Raw genomic sequence first — 26,782 nt, 5'->3', positions numbered from 1 at the left:
GCACCTGCACATGGTAGGAGCAGCGTTTGGAGAGTGACAATATGTCAATGTGATAGCATGCTGGCTCTCACTGTTTCTGGATTTGCATCAGAACCTCAGCCTACACACTGTGTTCTTTCGTGAATCTTTTCCTTGGCTTAATTGCCACAGAGTATAGGATTTCCTCTGTGCAGTAGTTTAGATGGTTACAAATGAGTATCTTGTATTGGCTTGGTGATTTTTAGGCCAAGGACCTTTATGTGGTGACTTATTTCCAACTGGAGCAAGCTTTAGCTGCCCCTGCCCTTGGCAAAGGGAGGCCAGAGGCATGAAAAGATGTGGGATCAGCACTGCGTCCTGTGGCTAGCTTTGCTGTTCTCCAGCATGTCACACCGGGGATTCCTTTTAATGAGAAGTGATGGAGTGGGAAGAATTTATTTTAGGAAGTTTTTAAGCTTTTTAAAAATTTAGGAACTTTCTAGGCTTTTTTAAAAAACCTCATCTATAATGGCTGTTTTACTAAATGAGAGGCAGGTAGCCCAGTTAGTTGATTCTAGAGCTTGACTCCATGGGTTCCAGGCTCAACACATCCACTTCCTCACTGTTCAACACTGGCTGTTATTTAACCTCTATGCACCTCTGATTTCTTGTGTGAAAAGAAGTGAGGCCATGTTTGTATGTAGGGCAGTCATGAGATTGGACGATTTGTGAATACTGAGAAGCGGTGTCTGATGGGTACTTCCAGCATCTCTTGTTTGTGTTACCACACCCATATCTTCCAGGAAATTCCATTTTACCATATCTGGAGTGGCTCTCAGAGAAACCTCCACTGTACCTTCACTCTGGAAAGACTCAGCCTGAACACTGTGGAGCTGGTTTGCAAACTGTGTGTGCGGCAGGTGGAAGGGGAAGGGCAGATCTTCCAGCTCAACTGTACTGTGTCAGAGGTAAGACACTCTCTCGGGTTTCAGGAAAAAAAAAAGCAGGGTGGGGACAAAAGTGTTCCCTGTGGAGGTGACATGGAGGGCTTCCTAAGCTGGCCCCTGTGTGTTTAATGCAGCTGAGGAATCATTTTGCAAAACCAAGTTTTCTTATGCCACCCATTTAAGATTCATGGAATAACTTACAAAAAGAGTCTGAGAACAAGACATGACAGTGAATTCCTGTAATCGCAATATTTGTGAGATTTGATGCAAATACAAAGCCAGTTAGGCCAAAATAGTGAGTTCCAGGCCAGCCATTGCCATATGGTAAAATTACCTTTGAAAACACTAAGAGACAAAACACGCTGAGATCTGAACTTCAAATGCAAGGTTTTAGTAGCATACACATGGCGTTTTCCTCCAGCTCCCTGCATTGCTCCACCTTGCTCTCATAGGAACTTCTGCCATTTTGTCCTAGTCATGGGCTGCTGAGAGGGATGAAGGAAAAAAGGGGTGCCTGCTCCTCTAATTTTCTCCAAAGCTTTTCCTCTCACCTCAGTCTCCAAATGTCAGTGGATATGTCCTTCATCTCAGGGTAAGGGAGAAACTCCAGGAATAGAAGAAAATCCATACCCCACATGGGTGTCACTTTTGCCTCTCTCTGCTATGATTTTTCACACACTCAGCTGGTCATTTTTACAGATTCATATTCTAGCAGTAACAATAGTTGCTGTTACTTCAATCTCCTCTGTAAGGAAAGAATGGGTAACCATGAACTTATCTGTCCCGTTGGATGCAAAGACTATGGTTTGAAAAGCGGTAAGTCTTCACGTTGGAGGAACAAAGGACGAAGAATAAGCCAAATGGTCAGATATCTGCCCCTTTTGGGCCCTTGGAGCTCAGCTCCATGCTGCTGTCTGAGCCACAAAGCCCAGGAAAACTACAGCCAGCAGTGTATGATTTAAAATACTTTTTTGTCTTGTGCATAGTGATGACTGCAATGTCAGTCTTTTCAGCCTGTCTTGCGCCACATGTCCTATTTAAAGATGATCTTCCTTAGCAAACTAGGCGGGGGTGGGGAAGCATGTGAGCTCATTGAAGCTCCAATCTTCTTTCCCACAGCCTGTGAGGTGCAGTCATCCTCTCTTCCTGTAGTTTCATGAGACTTTTGACTCATAAACAACTTTAGTCACAGACCTCAGTGACATTCATAAGGAATGATCTCTGTGTCAGGGTGCCATGGCAACCGCCGGGCCTTTGGATGCACAGCCCTATCTCCCAGGCACACAGCACCACCCCTGCTGGCTTCGGAGGGTGTTTTCACTTTCCTGGCCCAGCAGGTCTGCAAAGCTCAATAACCACCCAGCTCCAGTGACAACAAAGGCTGTGGAATTTTGGAGGGGGGTGAGGAGTCTGGCCCTTTGATGCATGCTTTCTGTTCAGCATGAACATTTGCTGTGTACTGAAAAGGTGGATCAGATGCAGCCACAAAGAAATGAGAGCTGCTCTGAGTTCTTCCCCCCACCAAGGCTGCTAGCTCCTCACACAGAAAGGGCAGCTCTGCAAAGTGTGATCACAACTTAAGGACTTCTTTCTGGTGCCAACACAGAGAAAAGATTATTGCTTTTGCAACTTGGCAGGCAGCTCAGAGGCCAGCCCTGTAGTCACGCGCCAGGCATTTGCCCATGTGTGACAGACAAGCAAAGACTGGAAGAAGTGACCAGACTGGGGAAGACTTTGGGGATTAAGGGGCACTCTGCTGCTTGTACTTCTGGGTCACTGAGCTCCACCATTGTGGTTTGCATTTGCATGCAGGTTGAGTTTTTAGCAATGTGGTACTGATGCTGGAGCATTATGAGGCTCTATATGGATGAACAATGGACTCTGGGGAGCCCAGTGACCCAAGTCCTCATCAGAAACTAAGAAGTGGTCCAGTAATACTCACAGGCTGTAGCAAATGGGGAAAAGGTTTCATTTGTGGTTACTTTCTTCTGAGCCTTGCTCCTTCCATCACAAGGCAAGGAGTTCTATTTCTCATATCCCCATAGAATGATCTGTCTTTTTATGAATATGCTGCTTTTTCCCACTAGCCACCTATTAATGAAGGTCATTCACCAGCAGTCATTTATAAAACCACACAACTCAGGGCTTCTTGAGCCTGGCAGACAAGCTTTTGCCCAGCACAGAGACCAGGCTGTACAGAGCACAAACCATAGTTTCCTCAAGAACCAACACCTGTTCTTCCATGTCCCCTCTACCAGATGGTCCTTAAAGGTCTCTAACTGCACAGAGGAGGATAAAGAAGGAAAATGCCTAGAAGCCCAAAATATTGGTGTGAATGAATGTCATGATGAAAATAATGATGAAAAATATCTGACTTTTTGTGTCTTTAGACTGGAAAACATTGTTACTCCACCCCTAAGTGAAAATACAGAGAAAGAAGAAACACTGAGAAATTTGTTTTAGGCTTTGATATCATTTTAGCTCTACACAACACAAAGGCCCATCACAATAAATTCCCAAGTGGACAGTTCAGGAGGAATGCACCCAATTATGTCCCCTTTATCGCTTCCTTGTGCTTAACCTGGCATACCATTATTTGTTAGTGCTGTTGAGGAAATTCAATATGAGAATTTTAATAAGTGTCATAAACAGACCTTGCTCCATGGCACAGAATCATATCCACCATTCTTGTTATTGGATGACTGTCTTTAACAAGCATTCCCTCTCCAGTCTGTGGAATACATCGGCAGCCTAAGCATCAGATGCCCTTTTCTCAAAATACAAAATACAACTCAGATTGCAGAGATGGTTCAGTGGTTAAGAACATTTGCTGCTCTTGCACAAGACCTGTGTGCAACTCCAGTACCCACAATGCAATTCACAAGTATCTGTAACTCCAGTATCATGAAATCTACTGCTCCTTTCTATACTCTGGGCACAATGTACAAAATGGTACATATACATTCATGCAGGCAAAGCACTCATGTGCATAAAGAGAAATAAATAATAACTCTTATGATGTAAAGAGGTTTCATGGTCTATATGAAGAAAACCACTATCCACCTAAAGGGGTGGTTGGAGATGCAGTCTAGTAGTAGAGCCCATGCATGATGTGTGGAATGTCTATGATCACCCAGAACAGATGTTTTGTTAATGCTGAAAAATCTTATGTGTAACTAAGAGGATTATACCATCATAAGCAGATGGTACCAAGATCATAAATGATTATTGTAATAAACATTCTGTAAGAGTAATCTCTACTTTTACCTGCAACTAAAGGAAAAGATAATAGAAACTGCAGTTACTACATTAAATTTAAACATAAATGTATATTTTTTCTGATTCCCTTGAAGGTATTATGAAGGTATACTGCTGGTAAAAAAGCAGTACATGGTTTGTTTCATCCACACAGAAAGACACAGGCAGAGAAGCCAGGTTAGGAGTTAGGGCAATGTCCACATAAAATAATGCTGGCTCCTTACTCAGCAAGAAATGAATGATCTGAGTGTATGAGACAGTCCTGAGATCCATGCCTTCTTTAAACTGGCCTTTCTTTAGCTTCAAGGTTTACCAATGAATGAAGAAAGCCCTCCTTCCTATTTAGTTGGAAGAAAGCACAACACACTAGTCCACAGGTGGAGCTCAGGAATAGGCATCCCTACCCTAGCAAAAAGAATTTCCTCCTACTTCAGCAAACAGTAATTGAGTAACTTCAATGTTCAAGGCACAGTGCTAGTTGAGGACCATAGAGGAACCTGTTAATAAAACAACAAATAAAATATTAGTACTCTATTTGCCAAGAAATTTAAGAGACCAAAGGAAGTCATAGTCATTCAGTCTGGTAGGGCTGAACATGCAGAATACTGAAGAGCACATACTCCAAGTAGGGTAGCTTCAGTCCATATGAAGAGGAGTGTTGCAGCACATGCCCTTTAGTTCAAGTTCTGAGGCATTTATCTAAGAGATGAGAGGAAAGCACAAACGAACTGGCAAAGGGATGCTCCTGGAAGTGGCAGCAGGAAGGCCATGAAAGCAGGACAGTTTGCAGGCACTGAGTCTGATCAAGTATCACCAGGATAGCAACCTGAAAAGGGTTGTGGTCAGATTGTGACATGAGGGAAGCAGAGATGTAGGCATCCCTTGCTCCAAGAAGAATTAGCATTTCGTTTCCACCATCACCTCTGGGGCTCCATGCAACCCTAGACAGAGGGTGTGCATGTCCCTCACTGCTTAATCAAAACTAGTGAGTAAACTTTTAAATAAAAACTAATGCCAATTCTTCCCAAACTATTACACAGTTTTCAAGAGAGGGCAGTTTTCTAAGTTGACACTATACCAGCATTGCTTTTTAAGAAAATCAAACATACACATGGTCATGGATCAATACCTATAACACAAAAATTCTCAACAAAATTCTGATCAAGAGGTTTCTTTCATCTCAGAGATGAAGGAATGGCTTGATGCATGCAAACTAAGCATCATATATCATATGGAGAGAATGAAGGATGAAAATTATATAAACATGTCAGATATAGGAAAGGCACAACACAATTCAACAACTCTATATGTCAACAAACCTTGAACTGATTACACAGGGAAGGAGCATGCTTGAGCATAAAATATTATGTATGGTGAAAGGCTGAAGGACAAGTATATGGGTATCCACCATTACATTTTTTACCTCGGATAATACAAGAAGTTTTAGCCACAGCAATTTAGCAACACAAAAAGAAGGAAATGGCAAACAAATCAGAAGGGAAAAATTAAAGAATCCCTTATGCTCATGATATGGTTTTATCTAGAAAAAAGACTCCAGGGTGTATTATAATTGATAATTTCAGTATTCAGATACAAAATCAACTTTTATAAAAACCATTAGCTTATCTACACATCAATGTATTGATGTGTAGATAATTGATGAATTGCAGAGCAAAATCATGATTACAGTCTGCTTTACAGTAGCCACAGAAGGAAAAAATACCTTGGGATAAACTTAATGGAGGCAGAAAAACCCTCTACAATAAAAAGTACTCATGAGAGGGAACTGAGATTGACATGTAAAAGAAGCTTGTTTCTAATTTAAATTTAAAAAATAGCTATACTACCTAGAGTAATCTTAAGGTTCAACACAACCCTAAACTTCATGACTTTTTGGAGTCCATGTTCTTTGGAAGGATACCTTGCTCAACCTAGGTATGACGGGAGGGGTTTGGTCCTGCCTCAAAGTAATGTGCCAGACTTTTGTTGACTCCCTATAGGAAGCCTTACCCTCTCTGAGGAGTAGATGGGTGGTGGGGGTGGGGAGAACAGGAGGAGGGGAAGGAGTGGAAACTGGGATTTACAAGCAAAATGAGAAAAAAAAAATTGTTTTAAAAGAAAAAATAGATTTTTAAAGTACCTAAAGCAGCAGTCCTGAGTGAAAACAGCAAAGCTGGGAACATCACAATACCTGAGTTTTAGCAAATGCTGTGAAGTCACAGAAGCCCAAACAATACAATATCTGTATGCTTATACAGACACATAAATCAAACATATTACATCCCGAAATAAATCCATGCATTCACACCCAAATACTTCTCAACAGAGGCACCAAAGATGCACTTTGGAATGACAGCAATAAATGATGTTGGGTAAACCCAACACATGAAGGAAGAAGATTGAGACATAATCCTCTTCATCCTAAATAAAAACCAAACTGAACTGAATCAAAACCTAAGCATTAAGACCTGAAACTTGACACTGCTGGAAGAAAACGCAGTGAAAACAACTGGAAACCTGGTAAAGGTGCTGATTTTCTGGATAAGAAGCCAAAAGCACAGGAAATAGAGCAAAAATTGACAGCTAGGATGACCTCCAATTACAAAGCTTTTGTACAGCAAGAGAAATGATCACCAGATGAAAGGATGGCTACAGAATGGGAGAAAGCACATGTCAACATGAAATGTGACAGGTCCTTTCCAGAAAATATCAAGAACTAAAATTATTTTAAGTTTTAAAATGAGCAAATTCTGACCAAGACACTACTGAGAAGAATATGAACAACCAATAGACAAGTGAAAAAGTGCAAAGTTGGCCATCAGGGAATACAAGTCAAAACCATGATGTCATTCACCCAGTTAGTAGGGCTATGATCAAAGTGACAAACAATAAATGCTAAAGAGCATGTGGTGAAAAGGGACTCTCACGTTGTTGATGGAAATGTGAATTGGTACAGTCATTATAAAGCTGACTGAAAATATTAAAAATGGTCCACTGTGTGATCCAGCTGTCTCAATTCTAAATATATAACCTGAGGAAATTAAACCAGCTTGCCCAATCAAACATGCTTACATACCTTTGTGCATTACAGCATAATTCCCAAGAGTTAAGACACAGATGCAGCCTAGGCAAACCCTCAACAAAATAAATGGGCTATGTATAACAATGGAGTATTACTCAGTCATAAGGAATAATGGAATCCTGTAATTTGCTGTGATGGCTAGAACTGGATAGAGGGCATGAAGTAAAATGAGCCAAACACAGAAGAACAAGTGTGTGTGTGTGTGTGTGTGTGTGTGTGTGTGTGTGTGTGTGTGTGTGTGTGATCCTCTTTCTCTCAAACAAAGAACAACAACAAAACACTGACCTGAAAGTGGAGTAATAAGAACTGTAGATTAGAAATACCATTAGTAGTAATGGAATTAATTAAAATGGTATATAGTCACCATTATGTCAATAATCTGTTCAAATTCAAGATAATTCTACTAACAGCTAATAAGTTTTCAATGTTAAGTGCTTTTTATTTCTTTTTAAATTTCATTTTACATTCCAATCACAGTTCTCCCTCCCTTCCCCCTTACTTCCCCCAGCACAAATACCATATATATTTGTATATGGTATCTTTTAGGAAAGCCAAATCTTTGCAGAAACTTCTTTTCCATTAAGTTAAATCAAGAGCTTCACATTCTATCAGATTCAATATATTTGTCAGTTTTATTTTGAATAAATTATATTTCTTTTCAATTTCCTTATTAATAATCTTCGTGATAAATATTTTCATAACATGCCTGCCATCTTAAAAGTCGAGCTTTCCATGTGCATAAATAAAATGAGGCATTGTCTTTGAAAAAACTGGATATGAGAACACATGGAGATTAAAAAGAGTGATGAAATTTAATCACTTCACCCTTTATGCTTGTATGAAGGTAGAACACAAAATATATACAGTTAAACACATGTTAAGATATTAGGGTTGGGGAGATGGCTCAGCTAATTCACTGCAAGTATCTGACTTTCATTTCCAGAATCCATGTTTAAAAAAAAAAAAAGACATCGTACATCATGTATTAATAATTCCAAGACTGGAGAAGGGAGGAGACAGAGAATCCCTGGGCTCAACAGGCAAGCCTTGTTGATGAGATCTGGACTAATGAGAAATCCTGTCTCAGTACCTGAGGAAGGACACCCACAGTTGTCCTCTGGCCTCAATATAAAGGCACACACGCACGCACGCACACACACACAACATGTGAAGGTTGGAACTTCATTCCAGATAAAGGACATTAAATACTCCCCTCAGTGAAGGAGCAGGGAGAGTATTACACATGAGTGAGCATAGGAGGAGGACAGGCTGACAGGAGAGCATGGTAGAAAACAGGCAAACAGCAGCAAGATACTGTGGCTAGCCATGAGGAGGAGACCCTTTGGAGACAAGAGTTAGTGCTACACAGGCCACTTCCTCCCTGTGCAGACTTTAACCTCCCCTGCCACCCAATGTCAATTAGGTGGGGATGTACTTCAGGGGCTGGCAGATTCCCCTTCTAGCTTAAAGAGTACTTGATTGTAATTATCCATAAAGGAGTACAAAGCCTTGAACCTGGGTGGGGTCTCTGAACTGGGGCAACAGTGTGGGGCTCCTCTCTGCCCCCACATACCAATACACCCTTGCAGACTGCTGGGTGGCGATGTTTGAATTTGAACATCTCAAACATGAATCCACAAGCAAGCATTGCTACATGCCCACAATGATGCCCTCTTGCCTTTTTGAAGCCCTGTGACCTAAGCACGAGTTCTGAGAGGCTATGAACTCGTGCTTCTTGGCAGAGTTTTGTGCCTGAGGGGGAAGAGCTGCAGGTTGTGAGTCTAACCAGAGATTTCTAATCCTGCTGGAAGCTTCTGGGCTTCAGCCCAGAGTCCAGCGAAGGAGCCAGAGCTGACACAGAGGAGCCCAGAGCCAGGGGCATCCATTTGTCAAGCTATGTTTTAAGCCCTGATACTTATCAGAGCCAACACTATTGTCTATATTATGTGATTAAAAGAATTTTTTTCTCTAAAATGTCCCCAAACTCCTTAATGGACCCTGTCTAGAAGGATTACAGAAGATTTAAAATCAGTACTATTCCACTGATCCCCAAAAAGTAGACCACCCTGTGGGCCACGCTTGGGAGGCTGCCAGCTGAGACCTCACCTAACCCTCAAAGCTCTAGCACTGACAAGTCTTCAGAGACCTCAGGATCAGGGCATGACATGGGGGCTCTGACAGCAGTGATGCTGAGCACTTGGCAGGCTATCACAGACTTCTCGATGGCAGGACTTCTGTGGCTAGTGTATCCTCTAGCAGTTAATTGTGTTCACCAAGCAGTTACCTGCTTTAAAAAAGAGATGGTATTGAAGCAGGTTTAGGTGGTTTCCTGTTATTGCTTTAATGGTTCCCAGGCAGCATTTCCTCGTGCTTTCAGCCCAGAAGAAGTGATCAGAAAATGATTAGAGTTTCTCTTGCACATGAAATTTAAATTTTGCATTTGTGCTGTTTTATGAGCTGAAACTATTTTAAGAGCCAATTTATGGTTTTCTCCACTAAAATTGGATTTAAAAAATAAGCAAGGAAGTTCAGCAATTAGAGGACACCATTAGTGGCTTGCCCTAAAGCAATATTCTGTGTTTACCATTTTCTTTGTAAGAAGTTTGTCTTAATTTGATGTCTCTTAGCCTTGTCCCATTTTATCAAGTAAGGGTGGAAGGGAGCCACCTTCACAGGGCTAGATGGAGTTTTCTAAGTGTTCACCTAGGGCATGCCTTTAGGGTTAGATGGTTTCCAGAAGCTCTTCCTCATCTCAGATCTATTTATTCATTCAGAAATAATTGCTACTTTGAACATTTCCAACATTTAAACCTTCTGAAACACAGTCATCACCTCTCTTCTCTCATGGAGATTCCCGTTAGAGGAACCATTGTGGAATCTTACCAGAGCTTTCTCTCCTGCCCAGTCATTACCAATGACTCCTGAACACAGGTTCTACAAAACGACCTCCAAATGCCCACCTTGTGGTTCCCAACTGCCTATAGTAACCCACTACTTCCAGGCCAGCCAGGAAGAAACTGTCCTCCCTGAAGAGAATAGAACTCATTCTCTGTATCTATCTTCATTGACTGAGAGTCAGGCTTTATGTTGATTGATTCAACAGGGATTGCATTTATCTTCTGAAAATAAAGTTGTGTCATTCCTACAGGAACCTACTGGCATCGATTTGCCTCTGTTAGATCCTGCAAGCACCATCACCACTGTCACAGGACCAAGTGCTTTCAGCATCCCTCTCCCTATCCGGCAGAAGCTGTGCAGCAGCCTGGATGCCCCCCAGACAAGAGGGCATGACTGGAGGATGCTGGCCCATAAACTCAACCTGGACAGGTGAGTGTGTCCAGGCTTGTGGATCCTTTTTTATTTAGCAGAGGTCTCCAGGACTGAAAACAGATAGAAAGCAGCATTCCTTTACTTTTTCTTCCCACTACATATTTGCTTACATTTTCATCCTGATGGTATGCATTACCTTGTATCATGAACTTCCAGACACTTCCAAGATAAACTCCAGGTAATATGACATTTATCAGAATCCCTTGTGATCTTCTTGGTCTAGCTTATGTGCTAAGTCCTCCTAAGTTTCATGTCTATTCAGTAATTATTGTTCATCACCAGTTGAACAAGACGTAATGTGTGCTGAATAATTCACATGCTCACACAGCACTTGTATTGAGTTATGAAGAAACCCCAAGAGCTTCTACTTTGTAGAGTGTAGCTGTCACCTCCAAACAAGAGTTGTGGCATGACCTGTCAAAGATCATCAGAGCTTGAACTGGACAGACAACGTAAGCCTCTTGATTTCCTGTTTAGGACAAAACACACAGACACATTGTCTCTTAAATTATCCAATTCAGAGTTGAGGTTAACAAAGTTAAATAGCACGTGTCCTGTCTGGGGCTGATCTAATTAAGTATAACACAATCATATAGTGAGATTCACTACAATCCACAGTGGGACCAAAATACTTCAAGGAAGACAGGTTTATCACAGAAGCAGAGGATAGAATAATACTGTAAATAGACCTGTAAATCACACCTTTTAGCATATTTTCCCATTCCCAATTGCAGGTACTTGAATTACTTTGCCACCAAATCGAGTCCAACTGGTGTGATCCTGGATCTTTGGGAAGCACAAAACTTCCCAGATGGAAACCTGAGCATGCTGGCAGCTGTCCTGGAAGAAATGGGAAGACATGAAACAGTAATGTCCTTAGCGGCAGAAGGGCAGTATTGACCATACAGGAACTGAAATTGAGGGACAAAATTACACAGGGAGTCTGTGTCTAGGAGAACCACAGCTGAGGAGGAAATCCAGATGGGACCAAGGCGCTTTTCAGGCAAGATGGCAGCAGGAATGGTGGGGGACAGTTACAACCACCAAGGTACATGCCCACTTCATTTGGACAGCACCACCATGGGAGTTAAGAAAAATTGTATAAATTTGTACCTTGAATTTAGAAACCAATCTAATTTTTCTCTTCGTTGGGCTGTATGCTGTATGGTACAGGATCTTACAGTTTCCTAGGAAACGCTTTTTATTGCTATCCAGATGTATGGATAAACTTTCTTAACAAACCCAATTTCTACAAACGTTGTTTACATCAAATTGGACAGGGATGCAGACACTGTCCATGGCTCGTTCTATTTTTGTTCCAATCATTTGAAGTTGAAGCTGTGGACGGTTTGTTGAGTCTATTTCAGATTAGTAATTTACAGAGAAATCATAGACTTTTGCTACAAATCGTGTACATCAAGTGTCTCAGATAATCCTCCCTTCAGTGTTTTGTTTCTGAAACTTGTTGGACCAGTGTTGGCATTTGTATCAGGGAAGTGGAGAATCTAAAAGGAGAATGACTAAGATTCCTTATGCCATGGATATCAGTTGGTATCCTTTGGGAACAGAGCTGTAGCATTGCAGGGAAGATAGTGATTCCTGTTCCTCCACTCAAACATTTCTGTACCACATATGTTTATAATATGCAATTTCAAGTGTTTTGAAAATATTATCATTATTATTGGTGATTATCACAAATATTCTAGTAAAAAGATTTTCTTTTGCTTTAGTTAGCAATACTGTTAGTATTTGGTATTGACTAGACCTGCCTTCCTTTCGTTCGTAAAGAGCTGGGCGTGGTCACCAGTTTAGTTCAATAGGCTTCATTTCCTTGACCTTTGAGCTACCATTCTGTGGTGGAAGAGATTGAAGTGCTCACTGGCTATGTCTGCTCTTTCTGCTTTCTCAGGCAGTCTTTCTGTTCTGGGTCTTATCATGAGGAAGGTTCTCTATGTAAAGCTCATTGAATCTTGTGGCACTCTGTCTGAGAGGCAGTGTGGTTTGTGGGCAATAGTTTCTGAACTAGGAATCAGGAAACCAATGATCATTTTGGAGCTGGTCACTGTCTGGCTGTGTGACCTTGAGAAAAACATGGAAACTCACTGTAGCTCATTTTACTGATCCATAAACTATGGGGTGAGATCTCAAGATTCTAGAATGCTAACCTCCCATTGTGATGTCATCAGTCTTATTCATCAATTTGAAGATTTTAAGAAACTCTGGCCTGGACCAGTTGTCCAGCCAGCCTTTTGATGAAATACATTGCATCTTTCAGGCAGTATTGACTTGAAAGATGATTACTTCAACATGCATACATTTGTCTCGCTTGTCTTTGTATCATGGTCGCATGATGTTGTACACCGAGAGATGGCATCCTTTTATTATCATTATCTTGTCCTCTGGTGGTGGTAGGGCTACACACCAGCCTTCCAACTAGTTGTAAATCTACTTTACTCATATATTGATCTCAAGACCATTTCTAAAAAATACCCATGCTGCTGAAGTAATTGGTAGTTTTTCTTCCTTCATTAATCTTTGCTTTAATAATGGTCAATTGTATTTACAGAGTTTAGTTAGCTCTTTTATCCTACAAAATGTTAATAGTTTTGCCAGCTATGAGTTTTTCTTAGAACCATCATGGTTTGTTTTACTGTAGGAATGCCATTCAGCGCATGGAGAATGAAAATTTAGCAGTCCCAGGCACAGTTAGACAAACAGGGAGCACCCATGTCCTTAAATCCGAGCCTTCAAAATACGACTGTGGCTTACACTGGGGCCGGAAGTATCCAGTATGCAGAATGGTGCCAATTAGGAATCATCTTACCCATTTCCTCTCCTATTTCTGTTACTTCTTGATATTCTCTGACTCTTCTGTCTTTGCCATTAAAGAACTGTGGATACGGTTGTGGAGGCTCTTCATTCCCGCTGCTGACCTTTTCTTTTGAATATGTATTCTACAATCGCATTCTCTAACCATTAAAATATTCATACGTAAAAATACTGGTCTAAGGGGAATGCTGTACTTCTAAACAAGTTCAGTGGCTGATGTCCATAACAAGGAGTTTGTTCTAACCTTTAAGAATTCAGATATATTCTTAAAATGCAAGAGGAAGAAGGAGTTGTCCACTGCTGCCTCTTGAAACAAACGTGAAGATTCCACTTTCAGTAGGGATTTGGGAATCATAGAAATCAAAATCTAGAGATCTGGACTGGATGTTTTATGTAACTTCAGTGCTTTGTAAGTAGAGAAGGGCAGATGTGTTGTTGTTCTGGTTAATCTATCCTAAAAACTGCTAAATCACCAACAGAAATACCAAGTGTAACCGAACAACATTGTTGAAGCTTTTGAGGTCCTCATGTTCAAGCATCTAGAGATACTTTTTTATTCCACCTCTTCCAACAGGAATAGGAAGAATGACTGATCTCTTATGAGGTACTCATTTGTCACAAAACCACTTTCTATTATGTGCAAGACAGTTTCCAAACTAGAGCATACCATCCATCAGCTATGTATGGTATTTTCCTTTGGAGGAAAGTAATGGTTGTTAGATCACTGTTTTCCAAAACGCAAGGTTCACCTGCCACAGTTCATTTCAGAGGGAGCATCATCATCACCTCTGCAGCATGGCCAGCTCCCACACAGCCTCTGAGGAAAGCTGCATTTGGGTAGAAGCCTATTCACTTGTGTATTGTGCCATCTAGTGGTCTGCCACAGTTACTCAGTTTCATGTACAGCTTACTAAAAGTCCACAAAGAGTAAGTAACTATAGAAATTAGTGACATGGGGAAATTTTACTTTCAAGTGTGTAATTTCCTTATTCTAATATTTGTTCAGCTAAATTGCCCATTTCAAACTTTTCTGAGTACAGTATATCATCTACTTGCTCATACACCTCTTAAGTTACTTTCCTGTAGCAGACATATATGAAATTTATATAAGTCATTGAAAGTTGTCTTTTTTATTAATCCCACTGAACTTTGCATATTTGAAATCTTTTCATTTCAAAGTAATAACCATTAGAAACATAAACCGGATTCATTAAGGAGGTGCCCTCACCCCCCCCCACACACACACACAGCATCTCCTGGGTGGGTGGGGGTCATTGATTTAATATTTTCAGATATATTCTGGCTATCCCAGGACACCCTCAGACCCATGATCCTATTTCCATAGGTTCTCCTTTAAGCCAATACCACTACATATACTTTAAAAAGGTTTTGTAAGTGAGAATTCTGTCTTTGGAAAGGGAAATTGTGACTGTTGGTCAAGAATGCTCTTCTGATCTTCTAAGATTAGGAACGTAAAGGCAGAGCCTTCATGTTCTCATTTTTTTCTCATGGCATTAATTCAAATTGACATGATAGCTGAGGACATGGCTATGACAAGCATGTGTCAAGTAATTCATAGCCAAATATCTTCAAAGCAGACACCTTACCTCTGCTATACAAAGAGCCCATCTTCACCTGAGCAAATTAATCTCTTCCAAGAAAGGATGCTTTGTGGGATGAGAGGTCCAGGATCAACTGTATTATTAGCTATTTTCATATATGCTATGATTCTGTAGTTTTTAATTATTAAACTATCAAAGAGTAGAGACTTTTAAAGGGAAAAGTCACAATGACTACATTTAGGGCCCTCTAGATGTGTAGAGTCCAGGTATTAGACATTCAGTTGTTTTAAAGACATTTTTCCTAAAATAAATTGGAAAGGAAACATTCAGAGGGTGGGATCTGGACACATCACTTCCGGAGAAAAGAAGGCAGGCTCTCTTCTTACATCTACTGTCTCTGTGGAGGACCTGGCAGCTGTGTTCTTGAGTCGCTCACACCTCCACAGTCACAGGATGGTGGGAGCTTATCAGAATGGTGTTCTGTCCCAGAATCCATACAACCCTGCAGTCCATGCTCTGGGGCTAATGAATATAGAACCAAGGAAGGATGTTGGAGAGTATGTGGTGAAAGCAGAAAAGGTTTACTTGGTCTGAGTCTTCCAGATGAACATGAATTCAAACTGAGCAATTGTTCTGGACAAGTAACCCCTTTCAGATAGCAATGTCGGTGTAAGTCCAAGGCCAGTGGCAGAAAGGAGGACTACAGAAACACAGTGAGGGTGGAATTATGCTTGAGACGTCCTTTTTTTGAGAAGCTTTGCAAATCAGAACATCATTGTTCAAGAGAGTCATTTTTAAAGATGATAAAGACCAATGAGCATCTTATTTTATAGATCCAAAAGGAAAGATATTTTTATTATTATCTCAAGTTAACAAAACTGGTTTTGCCTTCTGAGTGCCTCGTGGGACCAACTATCTTACCCCTTTGGTTTTTTATTTTTAAAACATACTGAGCTGACATTGACTGAAAACCTTATAACTCTTTCTGTGCAATGAAATGCTGTCTCTATACCCCCAAGAGATCTCTTTGCATCACCTCTGATTATACTGATGACCTTGACAGTTCCCTGATAATTTTTTATGGAATTAGGACTATGGGGAATATTCACATTATAACCAATACTAATTTATGTTCATATAGGCTAAATAAGCCAGGTGAAGTCATAAATATTTCCAAAAATCTGGAAATTAAGTTCATTTTTTAATAAGAGTGGAAATGGCCTGTATGTACCTGGGTCTATTCAAATTAACAATGTAGCTATGGATCCTTTGGTATTATTGGCCAAATGGTTGCCCCCTTTTTTCTGAAAACTTACTGCAATAGTCTTCAGAAAGTCCAGTGGGCTTGATCGCTTCCTTTTTCTGAGCTGTGGTGGGTTATTAACAGGGCTCATTCAACCAAAGGTATTTTATGCCAGAGGCCTATGTAAGTGTGGTTGGGGAGGTATCCTCAGGACAAACACACACTCCATAAACATAATAGCAGGCAAATCCAATGAAACTTAAGAGGCTACCTGCAAGTCTTCAGTATACTCAACTATGTAATGAAGGGATCTGTCCCAAGAACTTCCAGAAACCTATACTGGAAGTCCCGGCCATATATCAGGTCATGACCCAACCCATTAGTTGTTCAATAAAAACCAAAACCGGGGAGTATGTGAGATACAATCAGCTGTCCACCAGCCATACTATTTGCTATGGTACAAAAGTTTTTTCTATATTCTTTGAGAATTTGTGCTATGGCAAAATTGCAGGCAACAGTACTGTTGGGCCCATTTTAAATAAGCCTAATCCCTGTGTCCATCTTTACATACCAAAGGCCTAATGCCATGGAGTCTGATGTTAGCCGGCAGTGGTAACTGTGAACTGTGGGCTGGTTGCACTGATCAGCAGCCTAAGACTGATGAGCTCTTGGCCTTTGATCTTCCCTCAGCACTATGAAGTGGCAACATCAAAGCATCACGACAAGCCCTATGCTGTATGTTAAACCAGCATACAAAACAAGAAATCCACAGCGAGTAGAAAATGCCTTTGCCATTTTTGTGTTCCTACAGTCATTAATAGGACCTATAACGGTACACAGACGGACTCTCATGTTTTTCTTCAGATCTTGGAAAAGAAAGAAGAGCCAGTTGACATATGACTTGCATTCCTTCTTTCACTTTTTCCTAGACCTACTATGTGTAGTGACACCCTCACCCTCCAGACAATATATTTAGCCAAGTTGCAGGGAATATCATCACTGTGTGTGTGTATGTGTGTGTATACTGTGCCTGTGAGTTGGATGTCACTGTGCTTATGTAGTGAGCTTAATGTTGAGCTATTGGGAACCAGTAACCTTCCTCCTCTTTTTTCTAAAGATGAAAACCAATATTCATCAGAAAACAACCTTCAGCCTTCTTCTAAAGAGAGGCTGGGTCACCCCGTGCCATCTTATTTGGACGAGCTCAACTTCATAAGTATCAGGTTAAAATTTTACACCTCGTCAGTTTCTCTCTCTCTCTTTTTTGGCAAAAACACAACCTTGGCTTCTCAGATATGGAATACTTCTTTGTTATAGAATTCTGTCTTGCTGTATCTTCTATGCAATTCCTTTTCTAATGACCCCTGGTGGCAAAGGAGTACGCTCCAGCATTCCGTTCATCGCCTTGCTGTGTGCTGGAGGTGAGGGACACCAGCTTTGTGTGTGCCTCTTTTCTCTCCCAGGTTGGCTCACCCAATTTTCCTGCAGTCCCCTTGGTTTGTAAATTGCCTGCATTTATTGTCAGCCAACATGTACAAAATGTAAGAAAGAATTTTTAAACAGGTAATAAATTATATTTATAAGCAACAGAGAATGTCTGCTCTTTTTCTTTATAACAAAAATACTTCATGCACCAGGAATTAACATGGATTTCTTCAGTAAGTTGAAAGACCTTTGGGTCCTGTTTGGATGGTAACCATAACCTCCCTCCATGGTGGGATGCAGTTCTAAGAACGATGCTTCTCCAGCATTTTTACTCATTGCAGTCTCTGGGCCAATAACTCTAACCTACCTCTAGAGACTCTGGTTTCCTTAGTCTGAGTGCAGCTTGAACAGGGAGTGTGACAAAGCCTGCAAGTGATACCAGCAAGCAGTTAATACAGCTAGCATCTTCCAAGCACCTGCATCTACATTTTCTGGAGTGGATTATAAGCATGGCCATGTTCTACACTTAAAGATTCCATCTCAAGTGGAGTTGGTAAATAACTACACCAACAAGAATATTTAGGCAAACCCCAGGATGCATCCCTGAGCTACTGTGAATCCCAGAAGATGGGTCTGACATAGTAGTATAGCACCCCAGTTACTCCAGTGAGCAAGTAGAAAGTTTCCAGGTTGGAGGGGGAAAGCTGGCTGCTATGCCTCTGAGGGGAAGAGTGGAGTCAGCTTATTCCTCAGTGACAGATGGATATGGAGACACACTGGAGGTTGGCTGCCATCTGTCCTTTGACCTTTTCTCTTATCCTCACTATCCATGACAACAAGTGTAAGCCACTACACTAGAGAAAAAAACATTCACCCCCAGGAGCTACACAATGGTGACAAACTAAGGTATTGGTTCAAGGGATAAAGAGGTAATGAAAACATGTAAAGGGGCCTTGCACACACTCAAGGGGATGCTGTGGAAAAAAGAATAAAAATTTGATTAAGAGGCAAATAAAGACAGTCACAGGAAAATACAACACATGTTCCATAATATAGTTCAGCCTCTGTCCCCCCTTTTGAGTTTCAGTAGCTGGAAGTTGCATTGAATAATATGCAAATGTTTTATGAGGCCAAATCAGTGAGTGACCCACCCCACCACACCCCACCTCCACCCCCCAACCCGCCCTGCCTATGAGGTCATTACAGTCCTGAGATTGACCTGGCCCTGAATCCATCCTCAGTATAGTAGCAGGTAAAGAATCTTCCTCAGTTCCAGGGAGTTTCTGACCGGGTAAACATCAGAAACTTGAGTAGGCATAGTTACTCCTATCTGTATTAAGTACAGATGGTTCTCCTGAATGAGGAGACTTCTGTACTTTGGTGCTATTTCAGATGAGAAAACAAACCTGACACATATAAAGTGACCCACAAAAAGAGAAGAACCCATTACTGGGCCCCGTTTTGATACTTGCCTTTGAGTCCTGTGAGAAGCTTGGCTTGAACCATAACAGGCAGAAGTTGGAGAATAGAAAGCAAGCCTCCTTGGGCTTTGAACTGTTGTTAGCTGTACATCTACCAAAGCTGTCAGAAAAGAAGGGCCCCCATCACAAGTGGCTATTCTAATAAGAGTATACAGGGGGCATTTTATCTCAAGGTACAGGTGAAAACATTAGGATATATTACACATTCCCGAAGTATCATCAAAGTGAGGGAATAGAGCTAAGTTAATCTGAATCCCACATATCTGTGCATATTCCCTTAGCACAAGTGCAACAGACTAAAATACCAAACATCAGGCCTTTCAATCATGGTTACTATGTCATGAACCTTTCTTACTGTCCAATACAAACAGTCCTAGGCAAGTTTCCCATCCTGCCCTTCAGACTCACACTCAATGGAAGAGCAACTTTGGTCCCCCTTTCCCCTTGCAGAAGGATTACTGCTTCCATGACATGGCTTTTGAGTCAAGAACAAGGGTCTCCCTTTCCCACACAGAAAGAGCCAGTCTCTCTCACACCATCCTGAGGCTTCCTTACTGTCTCCATTACTTCATGCCCTTCCAATGCTTAGGTCCTTCAAGTCCATCTCTAGATCTAAACCACATTGACTTCTTACTCATTATCTCATGGCCCTAGGAGAATTTGGTCTCTTCTTGAGCTCAAGAATATCAAATTGTCTCAAAGCTACAACCATCCTGATGATTTCAAAATTCATAAGAACAAACCTGGAAGCCTAGCATCTGGGCTTTCATCATCAACAATCATGTCCACAAATTTAAGCCTACCACCTCAGATGACACCCTGTCCTCAGTCTTGCCCTTCAAAATCTGGACTTCAGTCACACCCCCTCCTCAGTAACCACTAGTACATTACAGAAGCACGGTCAGCTGCAGTTTTCTTTCCCTTTAGTAGCTGGGTTTTATGCTCTACTCTGGAGGGCCAGGGCACATAGCCCTTTAATAATAATAATTCTTTTTCTTGTTGATTAAACCCTAAGATGTTGTCTCTGTACCTATATCTGGACTGAGATTTAAAAAAAAAATCACAAACAACAGAAACAAGGGGCACCATGAACTAATAGAATAGCTGAGTGCTTCCCATAGGCTGAGCACACACTTTATTTCATCTTCAGAAACACTCTGTGCAATAGGTACTACTGTTGGTCTCATCTTCAAGGGGAAGAAGAGACTTCAGAAGTTCAAACTGAACCCTATTATCACAGCACTGATGCAAGAGTGAGCCTTGGTCCTCATGCAGCTCTGGGATCTGCTGCCCCACATTTAGTATTAGCAGCATCTACTGGTCCTCAGCACTGCCCACGGCCAGCTGGCTGTTTCCCTGGTAAGCTGTAGTTTTCCACAGTGAAACTTTCCACTTTCTTCAGTTCTCCTTAGCCACCAACTACCCACCCCACACCAGATGACTGTGTTTCCCGAACAGAGAATGTGGAAGGCACTGGTCCACTCTCACCCTCCTGATGGATAGAGCGTGCACTTACCTGCTCTGCCTCCTCCAATGTTGCCTTCCCACTTGCTGTCATGAAGTCATTTGAAAGACAAAAAAAGGCACAACTACAAGATAACAGTCTTAGCGTTTCTATTGGGAAAATGACACAATTTATTGAAGGAAATATGAAAACAGGTCATACACAATTTGTACCAAATACAATTGTTTGTTCCCTAACCCTGAATAATTACAGTATATACAAATTCCATAAGGCACTGGTTCCCCCTAAAGAACACAAATGAGTCTTCTTTTGAAATAGACAGAAAAGAATACCCCCTCCCATATATTGCAAGCTTTTTTCTTAAAAAATACACCATTAGCTTGTGTAACAATTAGTTCCAATCATTAAATGGCATCATTTTTATGCAGTCCCTTTCATTTCCACTGTTTTTTAGGGACTTGGGTTTTCAGAGGTCGTAAAACCACCAAGACATGTTCAAATTGTTTCAAAAGTGTATTTTTCTTACTGCCTTTCCATCCACAAAGAAGTATGAGAACAGGTGAACAATATAAAATTCCTGATGAACATGCATGACCTAGGAACATTGAAGTCAATCATTATTAAGTATTTGTTATGCTTGACTACACACCAATTGAAATGTGTCAAAGAATTTCCTGTATCTAAAATCCCAGCATGTTACCTAAGAAGTTTTCTGTTTGAGGAATATAAAGACTGGTCAGCAGAGATTTCGGGGTACGTTGTCCAAGAGGTCAGACAGGGTGCTCATTGCTCTTCATTTGTGAGTTAACAATGTACATGCTTCCATAAATAAATATTATGTTTCATTTAGGACTTCATCATCCATAATATTTTACTCTCTAATCCACATACTAGAGTTGTGCCAGACTCCAGAATGAACATTATTTACATATACATCTTTATTTATATAATATATACACACATATATCAACCATAAATTTGAACATACAAAGTTTTTCTAACAATTAATAATTTAGGATTCCTTTAGGGGAGAGGAATTAGAAGTAAATCTCACTCTTTGAAATAGCCCTGAAGGTAAGCAGCAGTCAATCATATTACTAATTTGCAGGAAGCCAAAGCAAAAGATAAAATAACTTTCACTTCTGATAAGCTAGAAATGTAAAAGTTAGTATGGATTATTGGGAAGTGAACAGGTAGTCCTTAACAACTTAGTTTTATTAAGTAGGTTTTCATAAGACAGAAATTATATTCATAAATAAATTATAAATTCTTATTTCATTGAAAACTGGTAACAACTGAGTGGATCTTTAAAAGTATCTCAATAATTTCAAGATTTTCATATTGAATAAATAAGGTTGATAATTAGAAAGTAAGCTGTTGATTTTTCTGAAAGCAATAAAATGAATGATGTGGATGAAATCTGGGCACCGTTACTCCCCACTCTTTACTGGAACCCTAGGTATCTAGTAAAGTTTAGGTCATAAACATCCTTACCACAAGACACTCTGATTTGACATTATCCATGTTTTAAACCTAAGGAAAACCCAGAAAAAAAAATCAAAGCATACCCAGTTAACTAGCAAAATGCTTAGTTGGGTGTTTTTAGATAGACCTGTCCAGGTACTAAGGCTTTTCCTTCCAGGCCTACATGACTGCCTCACCCAGTTTACATATACATGGCAAAACTGTCTGTAGCAAACACAATTTACAAAGAAAGGACTCCTCAGTTGCTCAGCTTATCCTGGCCTCAGTAAGAACAAAATCTGATGACTGTTAAATTAACAAGGCATTGTTGTATTTTTTTTCCAAATTCAAGAACCAAGAAATTCTTCTTTCTTAGTGGAAAACAAAACATGGTTCTGTGGTACCAGGCAGTGAATTAGAACAGAAAGGGCATTTCTCTACAGTGTTTCCAAACTCCAAGTACCTCTGACAGACACTGTAGCTCCAGGATCTTTCCAGATGAACAGTGTACCAGCTGAATGCCTACTCCAGAAGAGAATGAAACATTTCCTCATTTCTCATGCAGTTGTCATTTTTTCTTAACGTCTCCATCTTTCAAGTACCCAGTAGTGAAATGTGTAGGAAACACTGCCCCCTGGAGTATTCTGGAAGGAATGTCATTTTCTGAGGCAAAGTACTTTTAACTTTCCTTAATAACCAGTAAGTAATTTCAAATCATTAAGGAAGAAACACAGCAAGGAAATAAATTGATAAAGTTGCAAGGGTCATGTGGCATTTTCCACTTTACTGTGGTCCTGTTTCTAAGGAATATTGGCTTGTCAATGACTTTGCTCATATAGCCAAAAATTAAAACCACATACGGCTGAATCAGAAGATTTTTTGTTCACATGCCACAATGGAGAAACAGAATAAGTTAATAGGGAAATGCACATTAGAATGAATGAGTTGTACCTAAGGTGTGAAATAATCACATAAGAGGTCTATTCCGGATCCATGTCTATTCTAGAATAAATCACAGTACCCATAATGTTTGATGACCTTCATTAACTTCTCTCTGCTCAACCAACCACCTGAAGCTTATTTTTAAATTGAATTTTAGTGATTTTAACCTGACAGATGCTTCCCCTCTAACTTCTTAAATCCAAGATGTAGGCACGACAACAGCATGAAACTATCTATGTGGCTACAAACTATCATGTGTATACTACTTCCCTACGTCTCTGTAATTGGCTCATACACATATAAAAGGAACAAGACATCTATCTATATCCTCAACTTCTGCCCTGCCTTATTGGCATCATTTTCTTGCAACACGAGCACAAATCACTTGTATTGTAAAGTACCTTGTCTCTACCACACTCGTGGCGGTTGTATTTAATATTGATCTTCTGATTCAAGAACTGAAGCATGCCCATGCTGATTCTCTGCACAAGAGGAAACCTTGGCTTGTGTTTAATGAAAAGGAGGTGATTTACCTGAAAGAGCTGCCCATTGCAACCAGAAACGGGCATGTTTCTGAAGAATGCCCACCAACACATACTTCTATTAATGACATAAAACCTTCATTTGTTCCACGCTGGCTGAAGCTGCAAGAGTTCCACCTACAGGATTCTAAACTGTGGTCCCAAGTAGGTGGGACCTGTATGCATGTACATTCACACTGCACTGGCAGGCCACAGCAGGGCTTGCCCAAACAGTCTGAGGTGGCTGGGGCAGCGAAGCAGGGAAGGTGAATTGTAATTTATGTTCTCAAGATTGTATTGGTTTGTAGAGTGCAAAAGTATTTTGCCATTGGAAAAACATTTTGACTTCTAGGAAATTTTCCACAAAGAACTTTTGTTGTAATTTAAACTATAGCTGTATAAACCTTAAAACATCTACAATATTTTTTTATTTTGGTAAAATTAAAGTATCTTTTTTTAAAAAAAATGGCAATCCCAAAATACAGGGCTTTCTTAGAAAGCAACATGAGTCATATCTTGAACAAGTTACCCAAAAGGTTTCCCCTCCTCAGAAAGCCATGATGAATCAGTGTTCTTGGGGCCTTCTATATCTGTCCAGCTTGCTCCCTGAGAGGGGAGGTCTGAACCCACTGGGCATCAGGACAACGTTCAAGGCTTGGGCTATGTATCCTTCTGTATAATTTCTTGCTCATTCCACAAGTATCCCATGTCAGAGCTTAATGTCCTGGGACTCTGACATTTTGGCAAGTGTTTTCTTAACTCGCAAGGCTGTCAGCCTAGAGGCAGGATTGTGAGCCCAGCACTCTGTCATAAGCTTCCCCATCTGTCTGAGACACTGGAAGAGAAAGAAGATTGGAGTGATGTCAGAAGAATGTACTTTCAAGGTGCTCAATATTTGGCTCTTAGCTGGTGTTCATGAAGTCTGAATATATTTTTAAGGCACCAGTAAAATATGGACACAAAATTTCACTCAAACTCTTTTTAGTGTGTGTGAAATGATGACTCACACAGATTCTCATATCTCCCTGTGACAAGAGAAAAAAGAGAAGCTTTGAGGATATCGAAGGATGACTTCAAAGATACTATTAAGCGAACATGATACCTGGTATGTCTGAATTCTCTTCTACAGTCCCAAATTGTTTACAACATATAACATGTTTCAGTATTTTATCTGATTCTGCACTGCTCAAATAAACACAGCTATCCCTACATCACTGCAGTCTGCTCTAACAGTAGCACAACACTGTACCACTTAGCAAGAATTAATGACCTGCGCATAGCTAAAACTTTCCCCTGGATTTGCCTGTTTTCTATCAATCATTCTTACTGCAAACCACAATTTCCCTTTTATGAGAAATCAACAGCAAAGAGCTTTTAAAAGACACTGATACCCAGAGTTTCCTTCAAAAGACTGTAACTCCAGCATCTCACAATGCTCTCTGCACACTTTATTGGAAGGCATATATTAAGTAGCAATGCAAAAATGACACACCAGGCCGATGAGCCAGTTACTTTAAGTGACTTTACACAGACACCTTACTTTATGAACAGTGCTCTCTCTATGCACCTCTTTTTGATAGGCTCAGAACATGTCTAATAAGAGTTGTCTTTATCTAAATGTGCTTCAAACTCTTCCTGAATTTCCAACATGCCAGAGACTCAGCTGGGGATGAGTGAAGGCAGACAGGTGGGAGGAGAGACACTGGAGCAGTAAAACAAGGCTGGAGTCCAGGTCTGTTCCACTCCCTTGATCCAGCCTCACAAAGCCTGCCACACACATGTGGGGTTTCACATTTAAACCCTTACAGTAAACACATTAGAGCAAATAACCTCTTGGGATTCAATTTAATACACACAGAGAAACACTATTGGATAACCAATTTAGGGGCTCTTCTCTGAGAACAACTATTCTTGCTCTCATCATTGTTAGCCCTACAATCATATACATCAAAGTAACTTTATATAGCCAAAGCAGATTGTATTTATATAGTTAGGAACACACATATACACTCACACATGCATGTGCGTGTGCATGTGCGTGTGTGTGTAAAACAATAAAGAAATGGAGGCTATGAATTTGAGAGAGAGCAGGGGGGTACATGGGAAGGGTTGTAGGAGGAAAGAGAAGGGGAAACGATGGAATTACACTTCAATTTCAAAAATAAAAATATTTTCGTTTTTAAATGTGTATTGTGTATGTGCTTGCACAGGTACACACATCTATGAGTGCACAAAATCCAGAAGATGGCACCAGATTGCCTGGAGTACAGTTACAGTCTGTTGTGAGTTAGGAACCAAGATCAGGTCAACTTCTAAAGGAGTGTGCCCTCTTAGCTAGTGAGCCATCTCTCTTGACCCCAAGACCTGAGCATTTTTGTTGTTGAAGAGGTCAGCACTGAGAGGACAGTCAGCAGAGTGCACTTGTATCATGTTACTGTATAGAAACCCCAACCTTCTGTTGTTTACCAAAACTCCAGAAAGAAGGGTATGGACTTACCATGAAGAGAGAAAATCACGGTGCTTTAAAACACACAGAAAGAAACAATAGCCTCTCTTCACATATCACAGCTGGTATGTGAAATAATGACCTGCGTTACGCAGCCTCAATCTTGACCATTCACTATGTTGTATAATTGGAAAAATAAAAAAGGGAATAGATCTGATGCAGTGCAGGTATACAAATATTTCAATGAGATGGCAGTACTGTTAACCATCAAAATCAATTTCAGTGATGTAAATTAAGAATTTTGGCAACCAGTTCTCATCTGCCATATGGTAGCATAAACTGGGGGGAGATGCCCTTCCTTCACCCTCCACCCATCAATGCCTGAGGAAGGTGGAAGAGTTGGCCTTTTGTTCATAAGAGTGGCAGAGCTATCCCTGCCTCCTGACCTCCACCAGCTGCAACACTTGGGAGAGCAGGCCCTGCACCTCATCAGGGCAGTGCAATAGAGCCAACCCTGTTAGTGGAAGGTTTGGTGAGCCATCCCTGAAGTTGTGAGCATGGGGAAACTGTCCCTATTACTCAGCTGTGTTGTGAAGGCATGGGTGGGGGAGAGTTGCCTTCCTCCCACCCATCAATGCCTGATGGGAGAGCTGTCACTGACCCCCACTAGCCATAATACTTGGGAGAGTAGGCCATGCACTTTGCTTGGGCAACATAATGGAGCCAACCATGCTGGCAGAGGTGAGGGTGAGCCAAGCCCAAAGTTGTGAGCATGAGAGAGCTGTCCCCAATACTTTGTCACAAACTGGTGTGGGTGGGGGAGAGATGA

At 40.8% G+C, this 26,782-nt stretch overlaps 2 protein-coding genes across 17 annotated transcripts in view; one reads left to right on the top strand and one right to left on the bottom strand.

The window, feature by feature from the left end:
- Unc5c (unc-5 netrin receptor C) overlaps nucleotides 1-17,796 on the top strand; it is a 349,129-nt gene extending 331,333 nt beyond the window's left edge. For both annotated transcript variants that reach the window (XM_035451642.1, XM_035451641.1), the window contains 3 exons: nucleotides 762-926; nucleotides 10,394-10,572; nucleotides 11,310-17,796. In XM_035451642.1, coding sequence (XP_035307533.1) covers nucleotides 762-926; nucleotides 10,394-10,572; nucleotides 11,310-11,475 — 510 coding nt within the window. In that variant the 3' untranslated portion in view covers nucleotides 11,476-17,796. The remainder of the gene's footprint in view (nucleotides 1-761; nucleotides 927-10,393; nucleotides 10,573-11,309) is intronic.
- Nucleotides 17,797-20,726: 2,930 nt separating this feature from the next.
- LOC100774629 (bone morphogenetic protein receptor type-1B) overlaps nucleotides 20,727-26,782 on the bottom strand; it is a 308,818-nt gene continuing 302,762 nt past the window's right edge. For all 15 annotated transcript variants that reach the window (XM_027395836.2, XM_027395835.2, XM_027395834.2 and 12 more), the window contains one exon: nucleotides 20,727-24,342. In XM_027395836.2, coding sequence (XP_027251637.1) covers nucleotides 24,217-24,342 — 126 coding nt within the window. In that variant the 3' untranslated portion in view covers nucleotides 20,727-24,216. The remainder of the gene's footprint in view (nucleotides 24,343-26,782) is intronic.

Source organism: Cricetulus griseus, assembly GCF_003668045.3.
Source record: "Cricetulus griseus strain 17A/GY chromosome 1 unlocalized genomic scaffold, alternate assembly CriGri-PICRH-1.0 chr1_0, whole genome shotgun sequence".
Lineage (NCBI taxonomy): Eukaryota > Metazoa > Chordata > Mammalia > Rodentia > Cricetidae > Cricetulus > Cricetulus griseus.
The sequence above is the reverse complement of the archived record's forward strand: the minus strand, read 5'-3'. Positions and strand labels throughout refer to the sequence as shown.